The sequence below is a fragment of the Saccharomyces kudriavzevii genome, assembly GCF_947243775.1.
Source record: "Saccharomyces kudriavzevii IFO 1802 strain IFO1802 genome assembly, chromosome: 14".
NCBI classification, from domain to species: Eukaryota; Fungi; Ascomycota; class Saccharomycetes; order Saccharomycetales; family Saccharomycetaceae; genus Saccharomyces; species Saccharomyces kudriavzevii.
In genome coordinates, this window is record NC_079285.1 from 665131 (window position 1) to 690164 (window position 25034).

Consider the following 25034-nt stretch of genomic DNA (forward strand, 5'->3'; position numbering starts at 1 on the left):
TCCAAATCTGTATAAACGCATATTCAACGGATTGAAACATGTCCAAGGTGTTTAAACCCAGTAGCGGGAAGGGTTCCAGAAAAAGTTCGAAGGGAGCCACGCCTGATACCAAAGCTTTTATCCATGCGAAGAAAAAGGACTCCGTAAGCCAGGATAAACCAAATAATGGTAGTCAAAGTACGCCAGCAGTGCCGCATTCCCATCCCTCAGATATGGTTATTCCTCACCATTTGACCAAATTGATTCCTGAGTTGTATTCCTTTCAGCAATTGATGGATTCCGAGAAAAGATTAGATCAGTTTATTCATCTACGAAATTTACATATGAAGCAAATAGTGGCACAATGGAACAACTCCAAGGCATCACAAGAGGTTTTTTATCCTCATTTGGATACTCCAAATGTAAAATATCTGCGAATCTTCATTTCAAATGTTAGCGAAAACCAACCGTGGCAATTGGGCCCGAATAATGAGCCTAACCTCATGACGTTAGAGAATGCTTCCTGGACAATGAGAATTGAAGGCAGATTATTGGACGGTGTTCAGGCTAATGATCCGGCCAGAGAAAAGTTCAGCTCGTTCATAGAATCTATAGTGGTTGACTTCAAAAATAACGAAGATGATAATGTTCCATCTACTAATGTTGGTGCTGCTCCTACTGGAGAAAATAACACTGAAATACCTAGTGACAAGAAATTGAACCTAAGTTTACCTTTGCAGTTATCTCTGCCGAATGGTGACAGCTCCGCTACGAGCAACACCGTCAGTGATGGCATAATGGAAAAGGAGACTGTTGAAAAAGACATCAGCTCCACAGCCCCAAAATTAGAGGTAGTAAAATGGCAGTATGACCCAAATAATCCTGTGGATTTTGATGGGCTTGATATCAAAAGGCCAGGGTCAGAGAATGTAGAATGTACTATTAGCATACTACGGAAGTCATCCCCGGAGGAGCCGTTTATGAGCTATTCTCGCGAACTAGCCAGTATAATAGGGTTGAAGAGGGGAACATCGCATGATGCGATATTCTCCATATATAAATATATTCATTTGAATGAGTTGCTCATCGACGATGAGTCTGCTTTTGAAAATCTGATGACTAATAGAAACCATCACAACAGCAATACTAATACTAATAAGATACTCGATGCAGCCCACAACCAAACATCTACTGTAAAACTAGACTCTCAACTCTTAACACTATTACCTAGCAGTATGAGGGAGGCTTCACCAGGAACAATGAAATTAATAGATTTGCTAGCTCTCGTTGATACACATTCGCTTCCATTAGAAGCAATCAAAATTGATTATACGGTACGCGTGGATAAAGCCTCCACTTACGGCGAGTTGGTCCTTGACATTGAAGTCCCCGATGTCAATGCTCTAAAATTCAATCGTAAACAGAGAGAAAGCCAAATCGGGGCAGCTGAATTGAATGAAAACCTCAAAGACCTGGAACAAGTCAAATCCAAAATAGCGTCGCATGACAAAGAAATAAGATTTCTCCTGAACAATTTACATGAAAGCAACAAACGATATCGTTTCTTTAAAAAAATAAGTGAGGATCCGGTTAAGACGTTGAATGATTGCATTGCATCTACTTCGAATGCTTTAAAGGTCTTATCTGGTGATGAAGGTTATAATGAAGATATGGTAAGAAGAGCAAACTTTTACATGGAAAATGAAGCCATGTTGCGTGAAAACATAGAAGTGATACTATCAAACGGACGAATGTAGGTTCATATAATTATACACTTAAGTCAAAATTGACATTATCCTCTTCGTGCAAATTCTAAGTACTAAAATAAATATTAGCGCTCACTTATTGTCACTTTGTATATACATTTTGAGTCGAATAAAAATCGATTGAATTCTATATCTTAAATGACAGAGGCTGCATGTGAGCCTAAGATATCTTTTTTAAGTAAAGCGCTGGAAAATTTTCTACCAAAAATTTCAGGGCGTGATGTATAATAGAGATGAGGGCCAATTTCAGCATAGTAACTGGATAAGGAATCAAGAGAAGTGAACAGATGAGTGCTCACAATGGCGTTACTGGCAAACTCTCTAGTAGAGTCATGAACATGAAGTTCATGAAATTTGGTAGGACCGATGACGACGAAAGTTCCAACTCCAACACTCCCTCTAATGCCAATTCAGACGTGGAATCCACTGAACAAAAAAGAAAACTGTTTGGTCGAGATAACTCAGAATGGGACCTCAATAGCTATAATGACAGTGTGGAGGAAAACTTACACAAGGAAAAGAAGAAGATAAAAAAAGTTGTATATAAGAAACGACGCCATCCCGTAATCTCCAATGTCGGTTACAGTGAGCTACGGAAATCTGAGGGCTTGGTTAGGGGAAGGAAAACCTTTGGTGACAGTGCTGATGAAATAAATGCTAAAAAGAGAGGACTTGAGGAAAGTGAACAAAATGAAGAGGGAAATGACGCTAAAGATAAGGAAGCTACGGGAGGCCAAGGCCAAGACGAAGACGAATATGGTCTAGATAAATTATTCAAGGATAGCATCAAGAAGAGGAAGATCTCTCAAAATACAAAAGCAAAAAAGAAAAAGTCGAAGCAATAGTGTAGATGATATATCAGCAAAAATACGTATCCGTATATATTAATAAGAGCATACCATAGAGCTTTTTGTAGCATTTTATCTTTTTTTGTTATGTTTCATATCTTAAGAAGCAAGTAAACCGTTTTTTTTCTTATTTCAGTTAATTTCAAGACATACAAAACATATAAAAATACATTATTCCTAGTTTACCAGGGAAAACTCTATCACCACTATTGTTTGTTTTTTTGGGGGTTTTGTCGCCAATTTCCATATCTTGGACGTCGTCATTCCTCGTCTTCGTTTCCTCATTATTTTTGTTAAAAAAAATGCTTAGTCTTATAGAAATGATTCTATCTCGAGCTCAAGCATTATCTTTCCCCCCAAAAGTTACGTTGGTCACTTCAACCTCAATTGCTTCCGTATCAATATTATCAGTTTCAATATCCGAGTGTTTGATTGCATTCGCAAGGTCTGTCTCATGCATGCCATGCACTCTTATGGAATCTGCGAGGGACACAGCCGTTTTTGTAGCGTGATTACCAAACAAAGTAGTCTGATGCAGGTCTTCATTAATGACATAGGGCGAAGAGATGGTATCCCTCTTGACTATGAAATTGTTCTTTGCATAATCAAACAGTGTAGAATGCAAATTGTGCTTATAAGAAAATTGCAAAATATAAGAAAGCAACACGATAAGGATGAAGTTGTTGAAAAATTTGAAGGTTTTTTCCTTAATTGACGTATAATTGACATAGTTGAATGGAAGTTTTATTACATGAATGGTGTTGGCCGCAGATACACTTGCCACATATGTAGAGTCTGGAGATATTGCAACTTCAGTGATGGCAAAACTATGAGCTTGTTTGAATATTTTGGAAATTGACAAGTCCTTTAGCTTCACAAGAGCTATCGAATTGTCGTTACTTGCTAATACTGCCAGTTCGCCTTTCACATCAACGTCCATGGAAGTAATGCCTTTGAATTTGTTTGTGACTTGTTTGAATTTCAGCACAGAAGTGTTTCCTGATTTGATGCTTATTTTGGTCAACACGATACCTTTACCCTTTTTCAATGAGGCTGCAATTAATACAGTATCATCGGCTATGAAGTTTATTTTGGATAAACTCCAATTCTTATCGAAATCCGTCTTCCTAGCGATACAACTCCCAGTAACAGTCGATATCACTTCTAAACTAGAACCGGTGATATAAGCAACAACTTTGCCATCTGTGGAGAAATGCAAATCTTTCACTTCACCTCTAGTTTCAATTTCGAACTTTTCGGTTAAATCAACCGGATCAATGATTCTCATTATAGCAGGTACTTTGGATGATGCAATGGCTGCCACGGTACCTTCCCGTGAAATATATATTAACTTCGTGTAGTCATCAGCGTTCGTGGATCTATCAAAGTCCACGCTAGTAACAAACTTTAATGGGTCGTTCGCTCCATCATATACGAATTTTCTCAAGTGTTTATTACCCTTACCTTGTGATATCCTAATGCTATTTTCATTGCACCCCAACAGGATGATACCCTTGGAAGCATCAATTGCCGTAGGAGAGTCGTCACTATCTTCCAAGGTATACTCGCTCAACTCACAAAACTGTTCCTTTTCATTGTCTTTAGTGGGATCCACGCGCAAGGTCGTCAGCTTGTTTGGTATACCATTATTACCTTCACCTCCACCGCCTGCCACAAGTAACGTATCATTATTCAAAAACTTGGCACCATAAGCAGGATACCCGACGTTAAAACTAGCTGTCACAAATTTCATACTGGCTCGATTATACCTCTTGACACTTTTGCTACGTTCTTGTTACTATCGTGTATTCTTCTCGGTTTCTGTACACGTTTTTTTGGTTTTTCTGGATTTTTTTTCAACTTTTCTTTTTCCCTCATTCCTGCACGATTTGGATATTATCTAATTGAAGATGACTAGCCAACCTCGAGAGAAGATCTGATGGAGTAAAAGGCCGTATACGTGCCGGCGTGAGCGTATTACCGATGACTAGTACACTACACAGAACAAAGAAAGTGCTCTCCATCCAATCGCATGTCATTCACGGCTACGTGGGGAATAAAGCCGCTACATTCCCACTTCAGTACAGAGGTTGGGACGTGGACGTACTAAACACGGTTCAGTTTTCCAACCATCCAGGTTACGCTCACTTCACTGGGTTCAAGTGCAGCACGGAGGAGCTGGTAGAAATTGTAGAGAAAGGATTGATCGGGGCGCTTGGTATCAAGTATGATGCCGTACTCACTGGCTATTTTCCCAATGTACAAGCCCTGCAGAAAATGGCAGGAATAGTGGGACAAATGTGTGACGAGGACGAAAATGTCCAGTGGGTCTTGGACCCTGTGCTGGGTGACAACGGAAGACTATACGTGGATGAAAAATGTGTTGCAGTGTACCGAGACATTCTACAAAGCTCTAAGATCTTCCTAGCAACACCAAACCAGTTCGAGATGGAATTACTTGTGGGAATGCCAGTCCGTACATTAGAAGATACTAAGCGCGCTTTTGAACTCTTCCATGAAAGGTACCCTCGAGTGACTCGAGTAGTTGTTACCAGCCTGGAATTGTCTGAATTCTCGAACGATAACGTGTACGTGGTAGCAGGGTTTGATTCCTCTCTTGGTGACGAAGTATTCTTTTACAAAATTCCCAAGATCAACGCAACGTTTAGTGGCAGCGGCGACTTGATCACCGCTATGCTCACTGACTCGTTGCTGAACGATCACGGCCGCACCCAGCAACCACTGAGCACGTCCCTGGGTCAAGCTTTGTGGCTCGTAACCAGTATTCTACAGAAGACGTACGATTTGAACGTCGCTAACCAAGGTCCACACGATTCGGCTATAAGCATCAAAGATTTAAAGCTTATCCAGTCCAGAGACATTTTGAAACAAGATCCGGTACCATCAATGGGCAAACCAGACACCATAAATATATAAGGCCTGCAAAGCGATATACTCCTTCCTTATTGGGGCGCGGCCGCTGCAGGAACGGCTTGAATAGGCAAAGACATTCCTGATTTGGCAGTTGCAGGCACGTTACGCGACCCTTTTCGAGAAAATCGATCCTTCTTTGAGTTTTTCAACATAAGAGAAAAGAAAATATAGAGACTATATAGAATCAATTACTGAAGTAGATAGATAAAGAAACGCTATTCACATTTTGACACGCCGACCGAAAAATCTACTGCCACCTACACACGCTAGTATATAATGAAGAGCATTTCCCTCTATATTTGTGCGGCACTGATGTTTGCGTGCACACTGGCATTACCTGTGGATAATAGAAGGGTGTCTTCTGACTCCTTGGATCTGGAGAAAAAATATGCTCCAAATCCACCTGCTACGCATAGCATTATACTCGTAGTCATGTTCACGGATCCTGAGAATTCTGAAGTTACAACACAGAAAATGACAATAGATTTATACGGGACCATGGTTCCCAGGACGGTAATGGATTTCTCGCAATATGCTGGCAGTATGAAAGGTCGTATTAGATCGCGCCAGAGAGGATCACAAGAGCGTGATTTTGACAAGATTCTACCGAATGGAGCCATCCGGGGTGGCCCTATCTCTCCTACCTCTGCTGAAGAAGCGGGAAATTTGGCTTCCCTCTTTGAAGAGAACCACAGTTTGACTCATGATAGACCAGGCAGGGTTTCTATGATCAAAGGTGATGCGGGTTCCAAGTTTATAATTGGAACCAGTGACACGTCGTATGAAGGTGATAGTGTTGTCTTCGGGCAAGTAATTTCTGGATTGAAGGTTTTGATGGACAAATTAGCTAATGTGGAAACGGATGAAGATGGCAGGCCCGACCACCCAATCACGATAGCCTACATTTCATCGAATAAGAATAATGACATGGACCCGAAGAAAGCCCATGAACAGTATTTACAAAGACTCTCAGATTATCAAAACGGTGATTTGGAGAAAGGTGTCACTTTAAAAAACTATCTTTACCGGTCTAACGAAAGGAAATTAGAAGATATAAGATACAATCAGCTTCACCATCCTTTGCCCAGAATTGTGCTTGGTATCTCAATATTAATGGTCTTGTATGTTTTGGCCAAGTACAGGAAGAAAATATTCAGTAAATCATCATCCAAAATAGTTTCTATTAGAGAGGATTGAAAACTTGTCATTTCCTTTTGCTTTCCTCTCCGATTCATACTCATTCGTTTTGAATTATATACGTGTATTTAGATATATATAATTTCTCCACCTCAATCATGCTAATCATTATTTTATTGTTCTGTGTAGCAGTTTCTCTATGGAAACCTTCTCCAGGTACTTCCCAATTAGAACAATCTTACACTCCTTTCGGGCTTCGTTATATTCACCTGGAAAGATATCATAGGTATCGCGGACGCCCTGAATTACACGTGCAGTAGGGTTTTTACCTTCTATTATTATCAGACCTTTAGTCCTTTGCACTTCCCAATCACACTCGCTATCCCGGGAATCGCCTTCTAACACCGTCATCGCCCCGAAATTCTTCCATAACAAAGGCTGCAAGAACTGCTTGATAAACTTTTCATTATACTCCTCTTCGTTTTTCAAAGGTCTAAAAGTAAGCATTACTGTGCCCATTCGATGGTCATGGATTGTCCCATCCCCCGCATTGCTATCTAAGATGTCCGATATTCGCATACTGTCATACGCATGAATATCCAGCAAATTGTCAATCGAAGTCTCGCTGTACTTCGTGAAGTACATTGGTGCAATGGAGTTGATCTCCCGTACCCTATCCTTCAAATGCTTGATCATTTCGGGTGAATTCTCGATATTATCGTATTTGTTCATTATAATTCGATCAGCCATAGCCAATTGGAAGTGCGCAATAGTCAGATTTCCTTTCAAACCGACTTTATCACCATGCCAGTGAGCGTCAATGGAAACGTCATCTAGACACTTTAATATATGTTCACAGTCCAGAACGGTTATAATCCCATCAATATAAACGCTACTATTCAGACCTTCATCTTGCCAGAACATCTTGGCAATCGGAGCAGGATCTGCAATACCAGATGTCTCTAAAAGAATGTAATCGATCTTACCAGGCGATCGTTCCACCATATCTTCGATAGCTTTAACACCTACATTTTTCAGTGAGCAACATAAACACCCATTTCCTAAATCCAGCCATTCTTGATAAGTGGAGGATCCGTTCTTGATGGTCATAGCTTTTTCAATCTCACTAGAATCTCCAAATTCATTCAGAATTACAGCAATTTTTCTATCTGCACCCTTTAGCGCAATTTTTTCCAATAACGTTGACTTCCCCGATCCTAGATAACCAGTAATAATGCTCACGGGAATACGCTTCCTCTTCAGTAAATTCGTCATATCATTAGAAACATTTTCGACCTGTTTGTTCACTCTCTCCACTTTGGCGTCACTGACAATATTTCCACCATCATACGAAACATTTTTCAAAATTTCCTGTAAATTGTCCTCTTCACCTGTCACAAGGCTGGGCAGTTCCCCGTCTTCCTCTTGATTGAACTTGATGTTCCTCAATGCAGACATTCTCTCTCTCTCACGGGTGTTAGCAGCTTCTCGACGTAAAGAGTACTACGGGTTTAACGATTGCATCGAGCTTTCAATATTGTAAAATATTTGACATTCTTTTTTCAACAGTGAAAAAAATAAAAATGAAAAATCCGGCCCTTAAAATGATTGAGTTTTACCAGCCGGCAGTAGATGTCGTGGCATATTAAAAGTTCATAACAGAAGCAGAATCCAAGACTAAGAAGTGATAGTTCTAACCATTGTCACTTGCGTAGACCCACATATACGACGATATAAAGCAGCACACAGTCGATAATGCGTTGGTCTGTTCTCGATACAGCGTTACTAGCTGTAATTTCCTTCCATCTAATTAAGGCTCCATTCACCAAAGTCGAAGAAAGTTTTAATATCCAAGCCATTCATGACATTCTAACCTACAGTATATTTGACATTTCGCAATATGACCACTTGAGATTTCCTGGTGTAGTCCCAAGAACATTCGTTGGTGCTGTGATTATTGCAATGCTTTCCAGACCTTATCTTTACATCAGTTCTCTGTTGCAGACCGCCAGGCCCACTTCCATAGACGTCCAGTTAGTCGTTAGAGCTGTTGTAGGCCTTACCAATGGACTTTCTTTCATTTATTTGAAGAATGCTCTACAGGATATGTTTGACAAGGTTACGAAAGAGCAAAAGGAAAAAAATGAGGAAAAGGACATATGCATTTATGATAGTGCTGGTTCATGGTTCCTTTTATTTTTAATTAGTAGTTTCCATCTGATGTTCTACAGCACTAGAACTTTGCCCAATTTTATCATGACCTTACCTTTAACTAATGTTGCTTTGAGTTGGGTTTTGTTGGGTCGTTATAATGCTGCTATATTTCTATCCGCATTTGTTGCAATTGTATTTAGATTGGAAGTTTCAGCTTTGAGTGTCGGTATCGCTTTATCTTGTGTTATATTCAAGAAAACCACCCTAGTCGATGCAATTAAATTCGGTATCTTTGGCTTAGGACTCGGTTCCGCAATTGGCATTACCGTTGATTCATATTTCTGGCAAGAATGGTGTCTACCCGAGGTGGACGGATTTTTGTTCAACGTTGTGGCAGGATATGCTTCCAAATGGGGCGTTGAACCGGTAACTGCTTATTTCACACACTACTTGAGGATGATGTTTATGCCGCCAACTGTTTTATTATTAAACTACTTCGGCTATAAGCTGGCCCCTACCAAACTAAAGATTGTTTCATTAGCATCCCTTTTCCACGTTATCATCCTATCCTTCCAACCTCACAAAGAATGGAGATTTATTATCTACGCTGTCCCCTCCATCTTGTTGTTAGGTGCCACAGGGGCCGCACATCTATGGGAAAATATGAAAATAAAAAAGGTCACTAATGTTCTATTCTTGACAATATTGCCCTTGTCCATATTAACTTCTTTTCTTATTTCAATGGGATTCCTATATATTTCAAAATTGAATTATCCAGGTGGTGAGGCTTTAGCTTCCTTCAATGACATGATTGTAGAAAACGATATTACAAATGTTACTGTCCACGTCAGCATACCTCCTTGTATGACAGGTGTTACTTTATTTGGTGAATTAAACTATGATGTGTATGGTGTCAATTACGATAAGACTGAAAACTCCACAGTGTTGAGGGACATGTGGCCAACTTTTGATTTCTTAATCACTCATGAACCGACTGCAGTTCAATTACCATTCGAAAATATGACCACAGATCATTGGGAACTCATTGGCACAACCAAAATGTTCACTGGGTTTGATCCAAAATACATTACCGACTTCGTTTTCCAGGAAAGGGCCAATGTTTTCTCCCTTCTTAAACAAATCATTTTCGACAAGACTCCTGCTGTTTTCTTGAAGGAATTGACTGCCAATTCGATTGTGAAAAACGATGTCTTTTTCACCTACAAGAGAATCAAACAAGATGAAAGAACAAATTAAGTTCGGGGTTACGGTAGGTCAATATATATAGAGAGTTTTTAATAGTTCATTCTTCTGAAACTTTTGTTTTACATCTTCGCAGTTTGTTTCAATGTCTACCTTAGGCATTGATCCTTCGGTATAAATCTTTATTTCAAGGTTAAAAGTATCATAAGAAATGCTATCATTAATTTATTCTCGAACGAACATTATGAACGCTTTCTCACCATATTTTTTTAATTTATAATAATATGATTATATATATAGTACAACATAGCTTCTCCAATCTTTCACTCTTTTTCTTCCGTATCTGTAGAAGAAGAATCATCACCAAAGGCTATCTCTCTAATTTGTACAATCCAAGGATCCATCAGCAACTCAACCGCACTGGATCTCTTGGAGGGATTTTGAATAAGACATCTTTCCAGGAATTTTCTCCCAGTAGGAGACACCTCATCCTTATTAGGGAATTGTGGGGTGTGTCCAGCAGCAACATGATACATAATTGCCCATTCATTATCTAGGTTAGCCCACGGCCTTCTACCAGTAATCATTTCTAATACAACGCAGCCCAATGACCAAACATCATCCGCACCAAGTTTGCCCTTAGTGGCAGAACCCGTAATTGATTCTGGAGCCATATACATGGGTGTTCCCATCATATCTAATAGACCATTTTCACTATTTTTCACTGTCTTAGAGTCAGCAATGTGGGCGTCTTCTTCACGCTCGTCGTCTGTATTTTCACGTTTGCTCATACTTGCCAATCTAGTTCCGTTATTGGCAATTTTTTTGGCAGCACCAAAATCAACATATTTGATGACACCATTAAAATCTAGTAAGATGTTTTCAGGTTTGACATCGCGATGAACAATGCCGGACTCATGCAAATATGCAAGACCCTCTAGTAATTGTAAAGTGTAAACTTGAGTGACCATTTCATCTTCAATACGGCCGTGCTCCAGAAGGGCTGCTAAAGAACCTCCTTCGCAATATTCCATAAAGATGTTGACCTTATCACGGTGAACTTCAACACCATAATACGAGACAATATTTGGATGATTCAATATCTCTAGCACGCTCATCTCCTCTTTAATTAGGGGGAATATTTTCTGCATTGCTTTGCTATCTTGAATATTAATTTCTTTGACGGCCATAATTTCACCATTATCCAAATCAACGGCAGAAAATACTCTTCCAAAAGTACCGCCACCAATAAAGTTCCTCTTTTGCCATCTCATGGAAACGTTAGATATAGAGGATGCCAGTGAAACGAGATACTTGTTGCCTTTATCACTATCATCGATCACCTTACCAGTTTGATGAGGATTCCGCTTGATTTTTTCTTCTAGATCTATAATACTCTGTATACGGAATTCAGAATTCACTTGTAACATCATATCATCATCGAACACGTCTTCCAGATCAAGGTTTGATCTAGCTTGTTGATTAATTTTTTCAGCTTCTATGGAGCGTGCGCCTATTATATCAAAATGAGAGATAAGTAGTGACATGCATTCCGAAATTTTTTGCTTCAGGGAAGAGAACTGACATTCATCAAGCGCTAATATGTTCCAGCCGCTAACCATATGCATTGCAAATTCCATTGAAGTGACACACCACCTAAATACTCTTTGATCTGCTGGATCACAGTCTTCAGCTAAAAATTTCAGCCATCCAATACTCAATCTCATCATTAAAAGTATAATTATGGATCGTTTTTCATTGTTGGCAACATTAATTCTCAAAAAGTTCAACCCGAAGTCCCTACCAAAAAGAAAAATATTGTTCAATAAATCATTAACAGGACTTACTTTTTTGAATGTCACCATGATCTTCGGATAGTTTTTCAAAACGCTATACGTGCATCTAAAATATGCCTTATTTATCCTTTGTAAGTTGTTTTTCACTGTTTCTGAAGAAGACTTTTTTTCCAAGAAAGAAACTGAGCTGTTTGCAATTTGTTGAAACCTATCACACTGATACTCCAGAGCATAACTGGATCCTTGACACATCAAATCTATTGAGTTTGAGAGCACCTTTAAGTTTAAATCCTCCGGTTTGATGATTTTGTTATCGGATAAATTGTACATTTCACCTTCCCATAGCAGTGGCTCTTGTGGAGTAAGCACCAATATATAACCAAGAGAATTCAATCTCGTTTCCAGCTCATAAATCTCTTCCTCTGTGCTCTTAGTGTTTTCAAAATCCGGTTCGCGGTTGACTCTATTTCCGTTATATGATCTAGGTTGACTAGTCAAATCGTTCTTGATATAATAAAAAGGTGTGCCATCATTCGAGATATCTGAGCCTAATGAAGAGTTGGAGTTCCAATTATCATCCAAAGCATTATAAATTGTCAAACTGTTATTTATCTCTAGTTTAGGTACCAAATCACAGCCAATGTCTGAATTCTTAATAATCCTTAATATATCATCATCTTTACAACCCAGTAATTCCGGGCTGCCAATTAAATAAGTACCGTTTTGTTCCAGATATCCCCCCGAGTATATAAGAAAATGGCCGGTTTCCTTCAGTTGCCTTAATAGGTAGCTATGGTCTTCTATCTTGTATCTAACAAAATTTTGGAATGCCTTTGTTAAAATGTTTGTGAATCTGTTGAGTTTTCTTTTCATGGATCCCAGTATTTCGAATATCTGCACCAGCCACTTTTCAGCAGCAGCTTCATCCTCTAATTTTGGGGGAGTATTTTGCTGTCGTAAAAGGTACGCGTGTAATCTGTGAACCAACCTAAGTGTCAGTTTTGTAAATTCGACGGCAATCAGTTCACCAGCATCGTCGATATAGTAGCCGACATTTCTGAACATCTCCCAGTATTTTAGTAGTAGATCGGGTTCTTTAGAGGTCTTAAATGAATTTTTTCCACTGTATAATATTCTTAGTTCGAGGATAGAGAAAAAATATTGCAGTCCTTCCACAACGGTATGATCAAATTCAGGATCAATTTTCACTTTAAAAAACCAGTCATTACAATAAGAAGCAACCGTAAATTTCATCTGGACTGCTAATTTAATATAGGTACTGAAATCGTCCATCATTTGATCAATCATCATCAAAGTTGGATTCTGTATTTTCTTTGCATATGATAGGCGAATTAGTATGATATCTTTGACTAAACGCATCGGAAACATTAATAGGAACTCCAGATCCTGATCTAAATAAGACAGATTCAATTCATTCCAAGATTTTTGGTATTTTAAAAAGAAAAATTTGGCCTTTAAAATCCATGGTGCCAATGGAAAGAAAATCTTCTTCTGGAATATTAATTCGATGTCCTTCTCCTTAATAATTTGTTCGGCAAAGCGTTTACAATTAGTCGCGAATACATCTGGATCATCTAAATTCACATTGCTGTTATCTAATTCAGTGGTACTTTCCAAATCTTTATTACCAACAATCCATTTTTTCAAGTACGCAATATTTGCGTCGAAGTTGAATTTGAAATTGAGCCAACTATTCAAAGTATCAATCCGACTCCTGAATGCTTCTGTTTTAGTAATAGATTTCTCGCTATGCATTCTTTTCATGTTAGGCCATAGATTCAAAATTCTGTAATATTTGTCCACCAGTGACTTGATAGTCTCTGCAGCCTCATCAGCGCTCATATTATCATCTAATTTAAAGGCCATGATTTCTTGAAATACAGAATCAGTTGAATCTCTAAATATCCTCAAAGATTTGCTTTGGTCCTCCACGGTTCTCCCATTCATCCACGCCTTTAACTCTATCCAAATGTCATCTGAATACTGCGTATTAAAGCCGGGGCCCTTTCCTTGATTGGCAATTTTGGTTTTTTCGTTCCTCACTATATCACCCTTCAAAACTTTAGATAGCATAGTTTGCCATTCAAATCGATTGTTTGCCATAGGATTTTGTAACAGCTTTGAGAGCAAATCCTCGGTCCCCAGCATGGAACGCCATTCATCGTCTTCTATTTCGCGTGATTGTTCGTTGTCCACATCTCTCAACCAATCCAATTTACCTTTCAAATAATTTAAGCTCATTGAGACCGCGTTTTCGTTATTCTTTGTGTTCGATGTGATAAAATTATAACCAAAATTGAAGTCGTTGTCCTTGTCATCACCTTCAACCTTCAGAAGATCATCCATTTCTAACTCTAATTCATCCTCGCCTTTGTTACTGAAATTTTCTTCGTCATCTTCAAAGTTGGATGAGGCTACTATACCCCTCGTGTAATAATCATCGTTTGCACGGTTTCTCATTTTCCTCAGATATAGCTGTTCGTTTAATACATATTGCTTTTTGTACGTTCGGAGACTCGTTGTGCTTCCACCATGGTGGCCTACAGATCGCTGTGAGCCGTTTGTTGTGACGATATCTTGTAGCGTGGAAGAGCTTGTTGACACATTTGGTTGGGATCTGGTAGGAATATGTTTGTTAGAGCTTTGATTTGTCAAATTTTGGGGTGTCGACATGATCGATGTATTTGTTGTGTTTAGCGATGCCAGTTCCGGCGATATCACCAATGTGGGCGTGGTCAATAATGGGTCCTGATTATTATTCATAGAGTAAGGTTTCTTGGCAATTTCACTTTCCGTTTTACTAGCGTCGACTTTCTTATGTACAGGAACGGGTTGAGTGGACAGTTTAGGCAAAGACTGTTGAGGATTCTTTGGCGGGGGTAGGCCAATATTGGAGGGACGTCTACTCGATCTTGCCGATGAGCTGGAAGACCCGGATATGGCATTTTGATGGAAAAACTGGCCTTGCGGTATTCCTGGGAGACGATTGAATAGCTGTACTGTGTTTAAAGGGGATTCTCCGGGACTATAAACAGCATTCGGTGATCTGAAATACTGAGTAGAATGGAGCCCCGGGCTGATGGGCGATGACGCTACTCGAGCCTGCGTAGTGTTGGAATTTCGCCCTAAACTTTCAGACCTTAGCCTAGATGAAGACGACGAAGAAGACTGTCTCTTCTTAGAGCAGTTAGGCTTTTCAGTAGACTCACCATAGGGCTTATAATTGAAGTAGTCTGAATGCGACATGTGCCAGTAAAATAGCCTTCGCAAGAACTTTCCTCCTTTTTTTTAGCGATACCGAATATTTATACTTGAACCTGGTTAGTCGTACCTGAAGAAGAAACGGAGCTTAGGTAGAAGCTTATAGATATGTTTAAACCTTCTATGTTGTTCGTTTCCTTTGCAAACCACCAATTAGTTTCGAAAACGCCTGTTCTTTACTCCTTTTTGACAGTACTACTCTTTAAGTTGCTAACACACTAAAAACAGCAACAACAAGAATCTTGTAACCTCTTCTAACCTGCAGAACTGGGCTGTCCATCTTGTTTACTCACCTTTATCGCCTTCTTCAATTTAATTAATTGTTCCCATACAAAGATACGCCCGAAAAGTGGCGCCAGTTGCCCGGTTGATGGTGTAGCAGTAAATATTCAAGATCGCCAAAATAACCATTGTTTCAAACCAATGAGAGTAGTAATTTGAGCAAGCTACATGTGCTTTGGAACATTTTGAGGCTACTTGCTTAGCTGGTATTTGTTGTAGTTTTGTCCCCTTTCAGCGTTTCTGTTTTGATTCAAGAATTGATCCACTAGAGATGGAATTGGACGAATGTTTGGAAAAGCTATACAAGGCCCAGCTGTTGCCTGAGGTGACTGTGAGAGCACTTTGCTTTAAATTGAAAGAAATGCTGGTGAAGGAGTCGAACGTGATTCATATTCAGACACCAGTTACGGTGGTTGGGGACATGCATGGGCAGTTTCACGACATGCTGGAGATCTTCCAGATAGGCGGGCCTGTTCCTGACACGAACTATTTGTTTCTGGGTGATTATGTGGATAGAGGGCTGTATAGTGTGGAAACGATTATGTTACTAATAGTGCTGAAGCTTAGGTATCCTAGTAGAATCCATCTATTGAGAGGAAACCACGAGTCTCGTCAAATTACTCAGAGCTACGGGTTCTACACGGAGTGCTTAAACAAGTACGGCGGCAATTCAAGAGTTTGGCAGTATTTGACGGACATATTTGACTACCTTGTCCTATGCTGCATCATCGACGATGAAATCTTTTGTGTTCACGGTGGATTATCACCTAATGTTCAAACAATAGATCAGATCAAGATTATCGATAGATTTCGAGAAATCCCGCATGACGGTGCCATGGCCGACTTGGTTTGGTCTGATCCTGAAGAAAACAATAACCCCACGTTAGATCATCCAGATAATTCTGGGCAACATTTCCAAGTATCGCCTCGTGGAGCAGGCTACACGTTCGGTAGAAGTGTGGTGGAGAAATTCTTGCGCATGAACGATATGAATAGGATATATAGGGCCCATCAGCTGTGTAATGAAGGTTACCAGATATACTTTGACGGATTGGTTACAACTGTGTGGTCGGCGCCAAATTACTGTTATCGATGCGGAAATAAGGCCTCTATTTTAGAGCTATATAGTAAGGATCAGTTCTACTTCAACGTTTTCGAAGAAGCTCCCGAAAATAAACTATTGAAAGAGAACAGTTTGAACGATAATTACTCGGAAGACAGCATCACCAATTCAGTGGTCAACAGAAAACTGATAGCAGATTATTTCGAAGACGACTCTGCCTCCACGGATGGCTCCACAGATCCTGAAATGTACATGTTTTCAGACGTATACCAAGCCAGATCTGCTTCTAATAGACATGTTGATTACTTTTTATAGCTAAGCGCAACAGAAAAGCATTATAGAGACAGGGCACTTCATTATTTCTACATATTCTATCTCTAGGTTTCAAGTATATATATGTGTACATATAAAATCAAAAAAACAGCGCATCTCTCACAGGTAATACAGTTCCAAATTTGTCTCATCATGAACCTCGTAATCTTCCAGGGAGATATGGTCTTTCAGGACACTCCCACCCTTCTGTAAAACAATCTTGTTCGGCTGAGTGCCTATTTGTAAGGATAACACTTTTTTGAAATCGCCCACGGTATCTTCGCCAAGACACTTCACCCTGACTTTTTTACCCAATCGGTCATTCACGACCACCTCGATCATTCTTGGAGTATCTATTTGTAATCTATGTTTTGCCTCTTCCCCTCTCTTCTCTATCCTTCCCTCTCCCTTCTCATCTCTCTTCTTGCCAAAATCGCGAACATATAAAAGCAAGCAAGGGTTCCGCAGCACTAGACATGATGGATCTCGAGACTTGACAAAAGGGGGCAAAGGAATGCTGTCAGATACAATCGACACACAACAACAACAGCAACAAATTCATGTCCTGTTCATCGACTCCTACGACTCATTCACCTACAATGTGGTGAGACTAATCGAGAAACAAACCGACATCTCACCAGAAGTCAACGCCGTGCACGTGACTACCATTCATAACGATACGTTCCAGTCAATGGACCAACTATTGCCACTTTTACCACTCTTTGATGCTATTGTAGTTGGCCCTGGCCCTGGAAATCCTAATAACGGTGTCCAAGATATGGGCATAATATCTGAACTTTTCCAAAATGCCAATGGAGATTTAGATGCAATTCCCATATTGGGTATATGTCTTGGATTCCAAGCGATGTGTTTGGCTCAAGGTGCCGTTGTAAGCGAACTGGATACTATCAAGCATGGGCAGGTTTATGAAATGCACTTGAACGATGCAGCCAGAACATGTGGCCTTTTTCGTGGGTATCCCGATGCATTCAAGTCTACGAGGTATCATTCATTGCACGTTGATGCTGGAGATAATGAAAATCTCCTGTCTTTATGCTCAACTGAAGATGAGAACGGTATTCTTCTGATGAGTGCACGAGTTAAGAGCAAGCCATGGTTTGGTGTACAATATCACCCTGAATCATGCTGTTCAGAATTGGGAGGATTGTTAGTAAGAAACTTTCTAACGTTGAGCCTAGTAAATAATATGAAGACGGGAAGGTGGGAAAACAAGAAACTTAATGGCAGGTTTTCTGAGATCTTATCACGATTGGATAGGACTATTGATAGAGATCCCATATACAAGATAAAAGACGAGTATCCCAATGGTGATGAATTGACCTATGTGAAGCAATTTGAAGTCTCCAAGGACCCGAAACTGACATTCAAAATTTGTGACATCATTGAAGAACCAAAATTTGTCATGTCATCTTCAGTTATTAGTGAAAATCGGGGGGAATGGTCAATCATTGCTCTCCCAAATTCCAGATCCGAAGTATTTAGTCATTATGGAGCTATCAAGAAGACTACAATCTATAATTGGCAAGATAAACAAATCAGCTATTCCATGTTGAAGAAGTGTTTAGATGGTCAAGACTCGAACTTGCCTGGCTCTCTCACTGTAGTCGATGAAGACAAATCTCAATTTTGGGTCACCTTGGGGAAATTTATGGAGAATAAGGTAATTGATAATCACAGAGAAATACCGTTCATTGGAGGCCTTGTCGGTATCCTAAGTTATGAAATAGGCCAGTACCTTGCATGTAGCCATCACAACGATGATGGTGATGATGATGATTCGCTTGTTCCAGACGCTAAACTGGTTTTTATCAACAACAGCATAGTCATCAACCACAAGGAAGGAAAGCTTTACTGTATTTCTTTGGATGATACGTTCTCTAAGGCATTGGAACAATCACTGATAAGTAGTTTTGCGGGAAAGAAAGATAGTGAGCAAGGCTTGCCATGGCCAAAATACTTGCCAGAGGAGATAGATTTCGTGATAACAATGCCCGATAAGAAAGACTACGCAGATGCTTTTGAAAAGTGTCAGGACTATATGCATAAGGGCGATTCCTATGAAATGTGCCTCACTACACAAACCAAAGTGGTACCATCTGCAATGATAGAGCCCTGGAGGATTTTCCAGACATTGGTTCAAAAAAACCCTGCTCCATTTTCAAGCTTTTTCGAATTTAACGATATTATCCCCAACCAAGACGAAAAGCCTCCTGTTTTGTGCTTCTTGAGCACTTCGCCTGAAAGGTTTTTGAAGTGGGATGCAGACACGTGTGAGCTACGTCCCATCAAGGGGACTGTAAAGAAGGGACCCCAAATGAATTTAGACAAGGCTACACAGATTTTGAAAACGCCCAAAGAGTTCGGAGAAAATCTCATGATCTTGGACTTGATCCGAAATGACCTTTACGAACTGGTTCCTGATGTTCGGGTAGAAGAGTTCATGTCTGTGGAAGAGTATGCTACCGTCTATCAACTTGTCAGTGTCGTAAAGGCCCATGGGTTAACCTCAGCTAGCAAGAAGACGAGATATTCGGGAGTGGATATCCTCAAACATTCGCTCCCTCCAGGGTCCATGACGGGAGCCCCCAAAAAGATCACTGTGCAATTGTTGCAAGACAAGTTGGAGAACAAACTAAATAGGCATGTTAACGGCGGAGCACGCGGTGTCTACAGCGGAGTCACAGGATACTGGTCCGTCAATTCCAACGGAGACTGGTCCGTCAACATTAGATGTATGTACTCCTACAATGGCGGTGCCAGCTGGCAGTTGGGTGCTGGCGGTGCCATCACCGTTTTGAGCACACTAGATGGAGAACTGGAAGAGATGTACGCCAAGCTTGAAAGCAACCTACAAGTTTTCATCTAGATTCTTGTACATAGACATATGTATATACGTACGTTTGCTTCAGAACGATAGTAAGTAAATTCGTACGATAGTAAAATTTTTTCGCTTTGGGAAAATGACGTTTTGTGCCGTGGAAAACCCTGGAAAAAGGATAATGGAAAAAAGCTAAAGTATGGGCAAGTAGGGAAGACTCTCTTTTCAAGATACTTATCAGTATATTAGATCCCGTGCTTAATCGAATTAGAAGCCTTTAGCGTTTACAGAATAATAAAGAGGTATCATTTTACAACATAAAAAGAAGCCTGAGAAAGTAGATCTGTAATTGTAACTTCAAGATGACAACAACTGTTCCTAAAGTGTTTGCATTTCACGAGTTTGCAGGGGTAGCAGAAGCTGTTGCCGATCATGTTATTCATGCCCAAAATTCAGCCCTCAAGAAGGGAAAGGCCTCGAAACCGCGGCAGATGTCCGCAACGAGTCTGAACGGAAACGGTAACACGGAATCTAAAACGATGGAGAGAGTAAACTCCGTTAGGAGTAATGCATCTAGTCGCGGTGGTAACGAAGACGGTGTCACCAAGAAATTGAAAAAGGAGAAAGAAAGAAGGTTTAAGATTGCATTGTCTGGGGGTTCGTTAATTCAAGTATTGCATGAAGGTTTACTGAATAGAGACGATGTTCAATGGAGCAAGTGGGACATTTACTTTGCGGATGAAAGATTAGTGCCTTTTAGCTCCGGTGAAAGCAACTATGGGTTGGCCAAGAGAGAAATATTTGATTTGATAGATACAAAGAAGTATGGAACTCCGAGAATTTATCATATTGACGAGTCGTTGATTAGCGACCCTCAAGAATGCGCAGATAATTACGAAAAAATTTTGATCAAGGGATTTGCTGGCAGGGATTCTGTCAAGCTACCGATGTTTGATCTATTCTTGTTAGGGTGCGCTCCTGACGGTCATATTGCCTCACTGTTCCCCAATTTTCAAGAGAATCTTCGCGAAAACTTGGCATGGGTCGTACCTGTAGAAAATGCCCCCAGCGGACCATCGAATAGAATATCGTTGACTATTCCAGTGATTTGCCATTCTCATCGAGTCACCTTCGTTGTCGAAGGTGCCACGAAGGCGCCCGTGATCAAGACCATAATGGAAAGACCTGAAAAGGGATTGCCCAGCAGTATTGTCAATGAGGGTGCTGCAGGTCGTGTTTCGTGGTTTGTGGACGATGATGCTTTGAAAGATGTCTTTGTGACTAAGAAGAAGTATAAGTTTTACGATGACGATAACTTGACAGAGTGATCGTTAGGTTTTTTGGGTTCTTTTTTTTTTTGATGATAATGACAACTAATGACAATACTATGATTCAACTATTTTCTTTTTAGCTCTTTCTTCTACTCCCTCCTCCCTCCCTCACCCCCTCTCCTCCGTATTTGCAACAATCTTCCTTAAACTTCTTAATTCATTTAGGAAGTAACTCTATATAAAACAAGTGATCCTAGTGACATGGTGTGCATATATAGGATATATAATATATACAATAACCCCTTAGCAAGAAAAAAAAGGCAATGAGAAGGCTTGTATTTATGTTCCAGATCATTTGTATGCCTTTTGGCAAGAAGGAAGGCATATATTTAGGTTTCTCCCCACCCCACTTTTAAGAGAAAACTTTCATTTGATATAGTAAACCTACAGACCGCAACAAAATATTAATATGGAAAAGCACGAAGAACTATTTGCAATAATGCTCCAAGCAATATTTTTTTATGGAGCCTTGAATGATCGTTTTATCCACGCCTGCGTCTAAGCCGTGATTGGATTGGAACGATTATAACAACCTTACCTCTTTAGATACATAGAGTAAAGGAGCGAAGCGTTTGAAACAAACAAGGTTCAGTAAGATCCCAGATACAGGTGGCTAAGTTTCTCATCTTGCTAAAAACATAACGGCACTTACCACAAGATTTATTGAGCCATGCGGTTATTGCGCTTTCCCAAAGTGGTAACTTGCTTCTCCCAATTTTGCAATTCGCATCTCACCCCATACCGTCCCTCAACTCAAAAAATTTGTTCTTGTCAAAAAAAGCCGTTATTTTCCCCTTGAGTGACTTTAGGTCGCCGATTCATTACTTTCGGCATCGTTTGTTGATTATTCCCCAGATTCTTCCCGTTTTGCTTGGCTGCCCCTTACTCCGGAAGCTTCGAGATCAAAATGAAAAGACTAATAGCCAGGCTGCTAACCCCCTGGTGATACATTTGTGACCCCCCTGGCTGGTCAACAATGCAATTTGGCACGTATATCGAGAAGAATTTGCTTACATACAGCAAAGTTCTTTTGCTTAATCGCGCCAATGCTGTACGCCCTCCTTCATTTGGATGTCTTCTTTACATGGACCCACCAAGATAGGAGCTCGGTTCAGAAGGCAATGTAAGATTAGCGTAGAAGTATAAATAAGAAGGACATATTGCTCTATTGTAGAAAAAAATAGTTTATGGATCTTGTACCTTATTCTGCATGATATAGCCAAACAATAGTTTTTCTTACATATATCAAGCTAAGAGCAATAAATATAAAAATCATTATACCATGAAGTCAAGTATCCCAATTACTGAAGTATTACCAAGAGCAGTGGGTTCTTTAACGTTCGACGAAAACTACAACTTACTGGACACATCCGGTGTAGCAAAGGTCATCGAAAAGTCGCCGATTGCAGAACTAATTAAGAAATCTAATGCTGAATTAGGTAGGTTGGGCTATTCCGTGTATGAAGACGCTGAATATATTGGCCATGTCTTCAAGAAGGCCGGACATTTCATCGTGTACTTCACCCCAAAGAACAAGAACAGAGAGGGTGTCATTCCCCCTGTAGGAATAACTAATTAGTGCAGAGAAATGAATGTTAACGACGATCATAATAGTTTATTATATCTCACATTTATATATATATAATCGTATAACGACTTAATTATTACTGAAATGTTTCTGTTTTGCTATGATCTTTTTTATAGGTTGATACGTAGTTATCTAGCCTTTTTCAGTAGACAATCTTTCTACCCGTAAAGGTTCTTCTCGCTTGCTGTCTGGCATCCGCACTAGATTCATCATTTTCATCATCTTCGTCCACCTTGGCTCTATTCAAGACTTTGATGAACGAGTCCACTCTGAATCTCATTCTGGAGTGCATGTAGGCTTTTGAACATTTGATGTGGTAGTGGAAATAGTTTCTGAATAATGTCAACTGGCAAATTGAATGGAATTGCAACTCTTTCGTTTGGAAATGACGTGGGAAAAGAACAAATGTGATAAATCTTCTGCTTTGCTCTGCAACTTTAGGTGGCTGATATAGTCTCTTCAACTCCAATGGAGGTTCGTGCGAATATAGAACTTGTGGGGCCGACTGGATTTGACGGTTTCTCTTACGGGCGTCTACAAACTCTTGTAAAAAGACCTTGCCAAAGATTTTATCTGTTTCGTCTTGGAAAATAGTTTCAAAAATGATGGTAACTCTGTCATTGGAAGGTTTGATGAAGATGTTCTCCTCGTCACGATACTTGATCGTGAACAAAGTGTTGTCTCCACTAACAGCAACCCCACCCCCAGTAATTTCTGCCTCAACGGGTGCTGGTTGTTGCTGGCTCAATTCAATGAACTTCGTAATGGCCAGCTCGAAGGGGAAACTCAATATAATGGTCTTCAACACGGAAAATTGCAAGATAGAGTCTTGAGTCAATTCGCTCAATGCGATCTGAAGAGTGTAGTCATAAGCAGGCTCCACTTGGCCTGTGATAGTCACCCCACCCAAGGAAGAGTAGTGATCGGCCAAGAACTTCATCAGCGTCGAAGAACCGTCCAAATGGCACTCGGAGACGCTGACCCACGCTTTGGTCCTGATACTTAGTAATAAGAGGGACTTGTCCTCTGCGGAATTCGAAATGTGGTAAGTGGTATAGTCGAAATCGGAAACAATTCTGTCCATGGTCAACGGCGAACCCTTGTTTAGCGCCTCGATTGCCTCATTAAGCGTCTTTTGGATAAGAAGATTCTGTGGTTGCAAGTGTAGCATTGCTGGTTGCCGTCCTGAACGAAAACTATTGCTGGGTCCTGTGTTTCCACTGACTCTTTTGAAGGCTAGTTAGCCCCTATGCTTATGCATTTCTTGCCAATACAAGCGTTAAAAAACCGACATCGCTTTATACGACAAGCGCAATCGAATATACCAAAGTGCTACTCTACATACAGGAATATACGTATGTATACAAATATACGTATGTATACATATATATATACACTTATTTTATGGCATTGTTATTTACAAAAATACGTTGTATGCAGTAGAATATAAGATGAAGTCAGTAAGAAGTAGGAGAAAGCACGCACGCACGCACTACACATTACGACTTGGTTGGTTTCTTGGCTCCGTATTTCGACCTGGACGAAATCCTATTCACCACGCCGCTCAGGTCACCAGTGCCTCTAATAACATGATACTTCACACCAGGCAGGTCCTGGCAACGTCCACCCCTCACGTACACAATCGAATGCTCCTGAGCATCGTGGCCCTCCCCCGGAATATACGCCGACACCACGTTTCCATTAGTCAGGCGGACTCTGCACGCCTTTCTCTGAGCAGAATTTGGTTTCTTCGGCTTTAAAACCATTACACGTAACACTACACCTTTTCGCTGGGGACATTGGTCTAGCTGCGGGGCGGTAGTCACCTTCTTGCGTCTTGGAGGACCCGACCCTCTTTTGATCTGGTTTAACGTAGCTTGCATTGTAGTAGTCGTGGAAAACAATCGTTGCGCATGCTTCAAGGGCGCACACCATGTGTTGGACATCAACCTCGACAACATGGCTCCTGTTAGCCTGCTCCCGTTCTGATCCACCTACAGCTTCACTGTCTTTTCCCTGGATATATGTGTTTTTTCTTCCCGCAAACCGTCTTTTCGCTCGGGTAAGAAGCAAATGTTACACGGTAATATTAATAATACTATTGTTTTATATATATATATATATATACAGCTTGAGCCTGCTCTGGTCTGGGCCTATTTACATGGCGAGGCCACTATGTACGTAGCGGATATGCATATAAGCGTGCACGCACAACGTTTCTCCTCATTTGTTCTTGGTTTGGGTATAACTGAACCGCTTCCTGGTGGGCGCAAACTCGCCCAGTTTGTGGCCCACCATGTCTTCTGAAACCTCAATAGGTACGTACTCCTTACCGTTGTGAATCTGGAACTTGAGCCCCACGAACTGAGGCAGAACCGTGGCGGACCTTGCATTTGTTCTTATCGGAGCGCCCTTCGTCATGGCGTCCCTTATGGGGAGCGGTACGATGTTCGGACCCTTCCACACCGACCGTGATAACAGTCTAGCAGCGGGTTGCATCTTATCCTTGGTGGTGACTGC

The 25034-nt window shown here is 40.5% G+C and overlaps 16 protein-coding genes across 16 annotated transcripts; 9 read left to right on the forward strand and 7 right to left on the reverse strand.

Annotated features, from left to right (window-relative positions):
* Positions 1 to 38: 38 nt before the first annotated feature.
* SNF12 (Snf12p) lies at positions 39 to 1736 on the forward strand (the record flags this gene model as incomplete). The annotated part of the gene is made up of 1 exon (XM_056230946.1): positions 39 to 1736. One exon carries the CDS (start codon positions 39 to 41, stop codon positions 1734 to 1736), a length of 1698 nt encoding a protein of 565 aa, XP_056084814.1.
* A 296-nt stretch (positions 1737 to 2032) lies between these two features.
* Positions 2033 to 2590, forward strand: MPP6 (Mpp6p; the record flags this gene model as incomplete). The annotated part of the gene is made up of 1 exon (XM_056230947.1): positions 2033 to 2590. The coding sequence occupies one exon, from the start codon at positions 2033 to 2035 to the stop codon at positions 2588 to 2590; it is 558 nt and encodes a 185-aa protein (XP_056084815.1).
* Positions 2591 to 2930: 340 nt separating this feature from the next.
* On the reverse strand, positions 2931 to 4346 carry SEC12 (Sar family guanine nucleotide exchange factor SEC12; the record flags this gene model as incomplete). The annotated part of the gene is made up of 1 exon (XM_056230949.1): positions 2931 to 4346. The coding sequence occupies one exon, from the start codon at positions 4344 to 4346 to the stop codon at positions 2931 to 2933; it is 1416 nt and encodes a 471-aa protein (XP_056084816.1).
* A 230-nt stretch (positions 4347 to 4576) lies between these two features.
* Positions 4577 to 5530, forward strand: BUD17 (putative pyridoxal kinase BUD17; the record flags this gene model as incomplete). The annotated part of the gene is made up of 1 exon (XM_056230950.1): positions 4577 to 5530. One exon carries the CDS (start codon positions 4577 to 4579, stop codon positions 5528 to 5530), a length of 954 nt encoding a protein of 317 aa, XP_056084817.1.
* A 273-nt stretch (positions 5531 to 5803) lies between these two features.
* CPR8 (peptidylprolyl isomerase family protein CPR8) lies at positions 5804 to 6724 on the forward strand (the record flags this gene model as incomplete). The annotated part of the gene is made up of 1 exon (XM_056230951.1): positions 5804 to 6724. The coding sequence occupies one exon, from the start codon at positions 5804 to 5806 to the stop codon at positions 6722 to 6724; it is 921 nt and encodes a 306-aa protein (XP_056084818.1).
* Positions 6725 to 6832: 108 nt separating this feature from the next.
* Positions 6833 to 8122, reverse strand: ZNG1 (GTP-dependent zinc transferase; the record flags this gene model as incomplete). Its single annotated transcript, XM_056230952.1, has 1 exon — positions 6833 to 8122. One exon carries the CDS (start codon positions 8120 to 8122, stop codon positions 6833 to 6835), a length of 1290 nt encoding a protein of 429 aa, XP_056084819.1.
* Positions 8123 to 8419: 297 nt separating this feature from the next.
* ALG12 (dolichyl-P-Man:Man(7)GlcNAc(2)-PP-dolichol alpha-1,6-mannosyltransferase) lies at positions 8420 to 10075 on the forward strand (the record flags this gene model as incomplete). The annotated part of the gene is made up of 1 exon (XM_056230953.1): positions 8420 to 10075. One exon carries the CDS (start codon positions 8420 to 8422, stop codon positions 10073 to 10075), a length of 1656 nt encoding a protein of 551 aa, XP_056084820.1.
* A 269-nt stretch (positions 10076 to 10344) lies between these two features.
* Positions 10345 to 15084, reverse strand: SSK2 (mitogen-activated protein kinase kinase kinase SSK2; the record flags this gene model as incomplete). The annotated part of the gene is made up of 1 exon (XM_056230954.1): positions 10345 to 15084. One exon carries the CDS (start codon positions 15082 to 15084, stop codon positions 10345 to 10347), a length of 4740 nt encoding a protein of 1579 aa, XP_056084821.1.
* A 568-nt stretch (positions 15085 to 15652) lies between these two features.
* On the forward strand, positions 15653 to 16759 carry PPG1 (putative serine/threonine-protein kinase PPG1; the record flags this gene model as incomplete). The annotated part of the gene is made up of 1 exon (XM_056230955.1): positions 15653 to 16759. The coding sequence occupies one exon, from the start codon at positions 15653 to 15655 to the stop codon at positions 16757 to 16759; it is 1107 nt and encodes a 368-aa protein (XP_056084822.1).
* A 117-nt stretch (positions 16760 to 16876) lies between these two features.
* Positions 16877 to 17098, reverse strand: HUB1 (ubiquitin-like protein HUB1; the record flags this gene model as incomplete). Its single annotated transcript, XM_056230956.1, has 1 exon — positions 16877 to 17098. One exon carries the CDS (start codon positions 17096 to 17098, stop codon positions 16877 to 16879), a length of 222 nt encoding a protein of 73 aa, XP_056084823.1.
* A 172-nt stretch (positions 17099 to 17270) lies between these two features.
* Positions 17271 to 19643, forward strand: ABZ1 (4-amino-4-deoxychorismate synthase; the record flags this gene model as incomplete). The annotated part of the gene is made up of 1 exon (XM_056230957.1): positions 17271 to 19643. The coding sequence occupies one exon, from the start codon at positions 17271 to 17273 to the stop codon at positions 19641 to 19643; it is 2373 nt and encodes a 790-aa protein (XP_056084824.1).
* Positions 19644 to 19957: 314 nt separating this feature from the next.
* On the forward strand, positions 19958 to 20923 carry SOL1 (Sol1p; the record flags this gene model as incomplete). The annotated part of the gene is made up of 1 exon (XM_056230958.1): positions 19958 to 20923. The coding sequence occupies one exon, from the start codon at positions 19958 to 19960 to the stop codon at positions 20921 to 20923; it is 966 nt and encodes a 321-aa protein (XP_056084825.1).
* A 1285-nt stretch (positions 20924 to 22208) lies between these two features.
* EGO4 (Ego4p) lies at positions 22209 to 22505 on the forward strand (the record flags this gene model as incomplete). Its single annotated transcript, XM_056230960.1, has 1 exon — positions 22209 to 22505. One exon carries the CDS (start codon positions 22209 to 22211, stop codon positions 22503 to 22505), a length of 297 nt encoding a protein of 98 aa, XP_056084826.1.
* Positions 22506 to 22656: 151 nt separating this feature from the next.
* On the reverse strand, positions 22657 to 23685 carry ARC35 (Arc35p; the record flags this gene model as incomplete). Its single annotated transcript, XM_056230961.1, has 1 exon — positions 22657 to 23685. The coding sequence occupies one exon, from the start codon at positions 23683 to 23685 to the stop codon at positions 22657 to 22659; it is 1029 nt and encodes a 342-aa protein (XP_056084827.1).
* Positions 23686 to 24013: 328 nt separating this feature from the next.
* MRPS12 (mitochondrial 37S ribosomal protein uS12m) lies at positions 24014 to 24475 on the reverse strand (the record flags this gene model as incomplete). The annotated part of the gene is made up of 1 exon (XM_056230962.1): positions 24014 to 24475. One exon carries the CDS (start codon positions 24473 to 24475, stop codon positions 24014 to 24016), a length of 462 nt encoding a protein of 153 aa, XP_056084828.1.
* A 262-nt stretch (positions 24476 to 24737) lies between these two features.
* RSM19 (mitochondrial 37S ribosomal protein uS19m) lies at positions 24738 to 25013 on the reverse strand (the record flags this gene model as incomplete). Its single annotated transcript, XM_056230963.1, has 1 exon — positions 24738 to 25013. The coding sequence occupies one exon, from the start codon at positions 25011 to 25013 to the stop codon at positions 24738 to 24740; it is 276 nt and encodes a 91-aa protein (XP_056084829.1).
* Between the last annotated feature and the right edge of the window lie 21 nt (positions 25014 to 25034).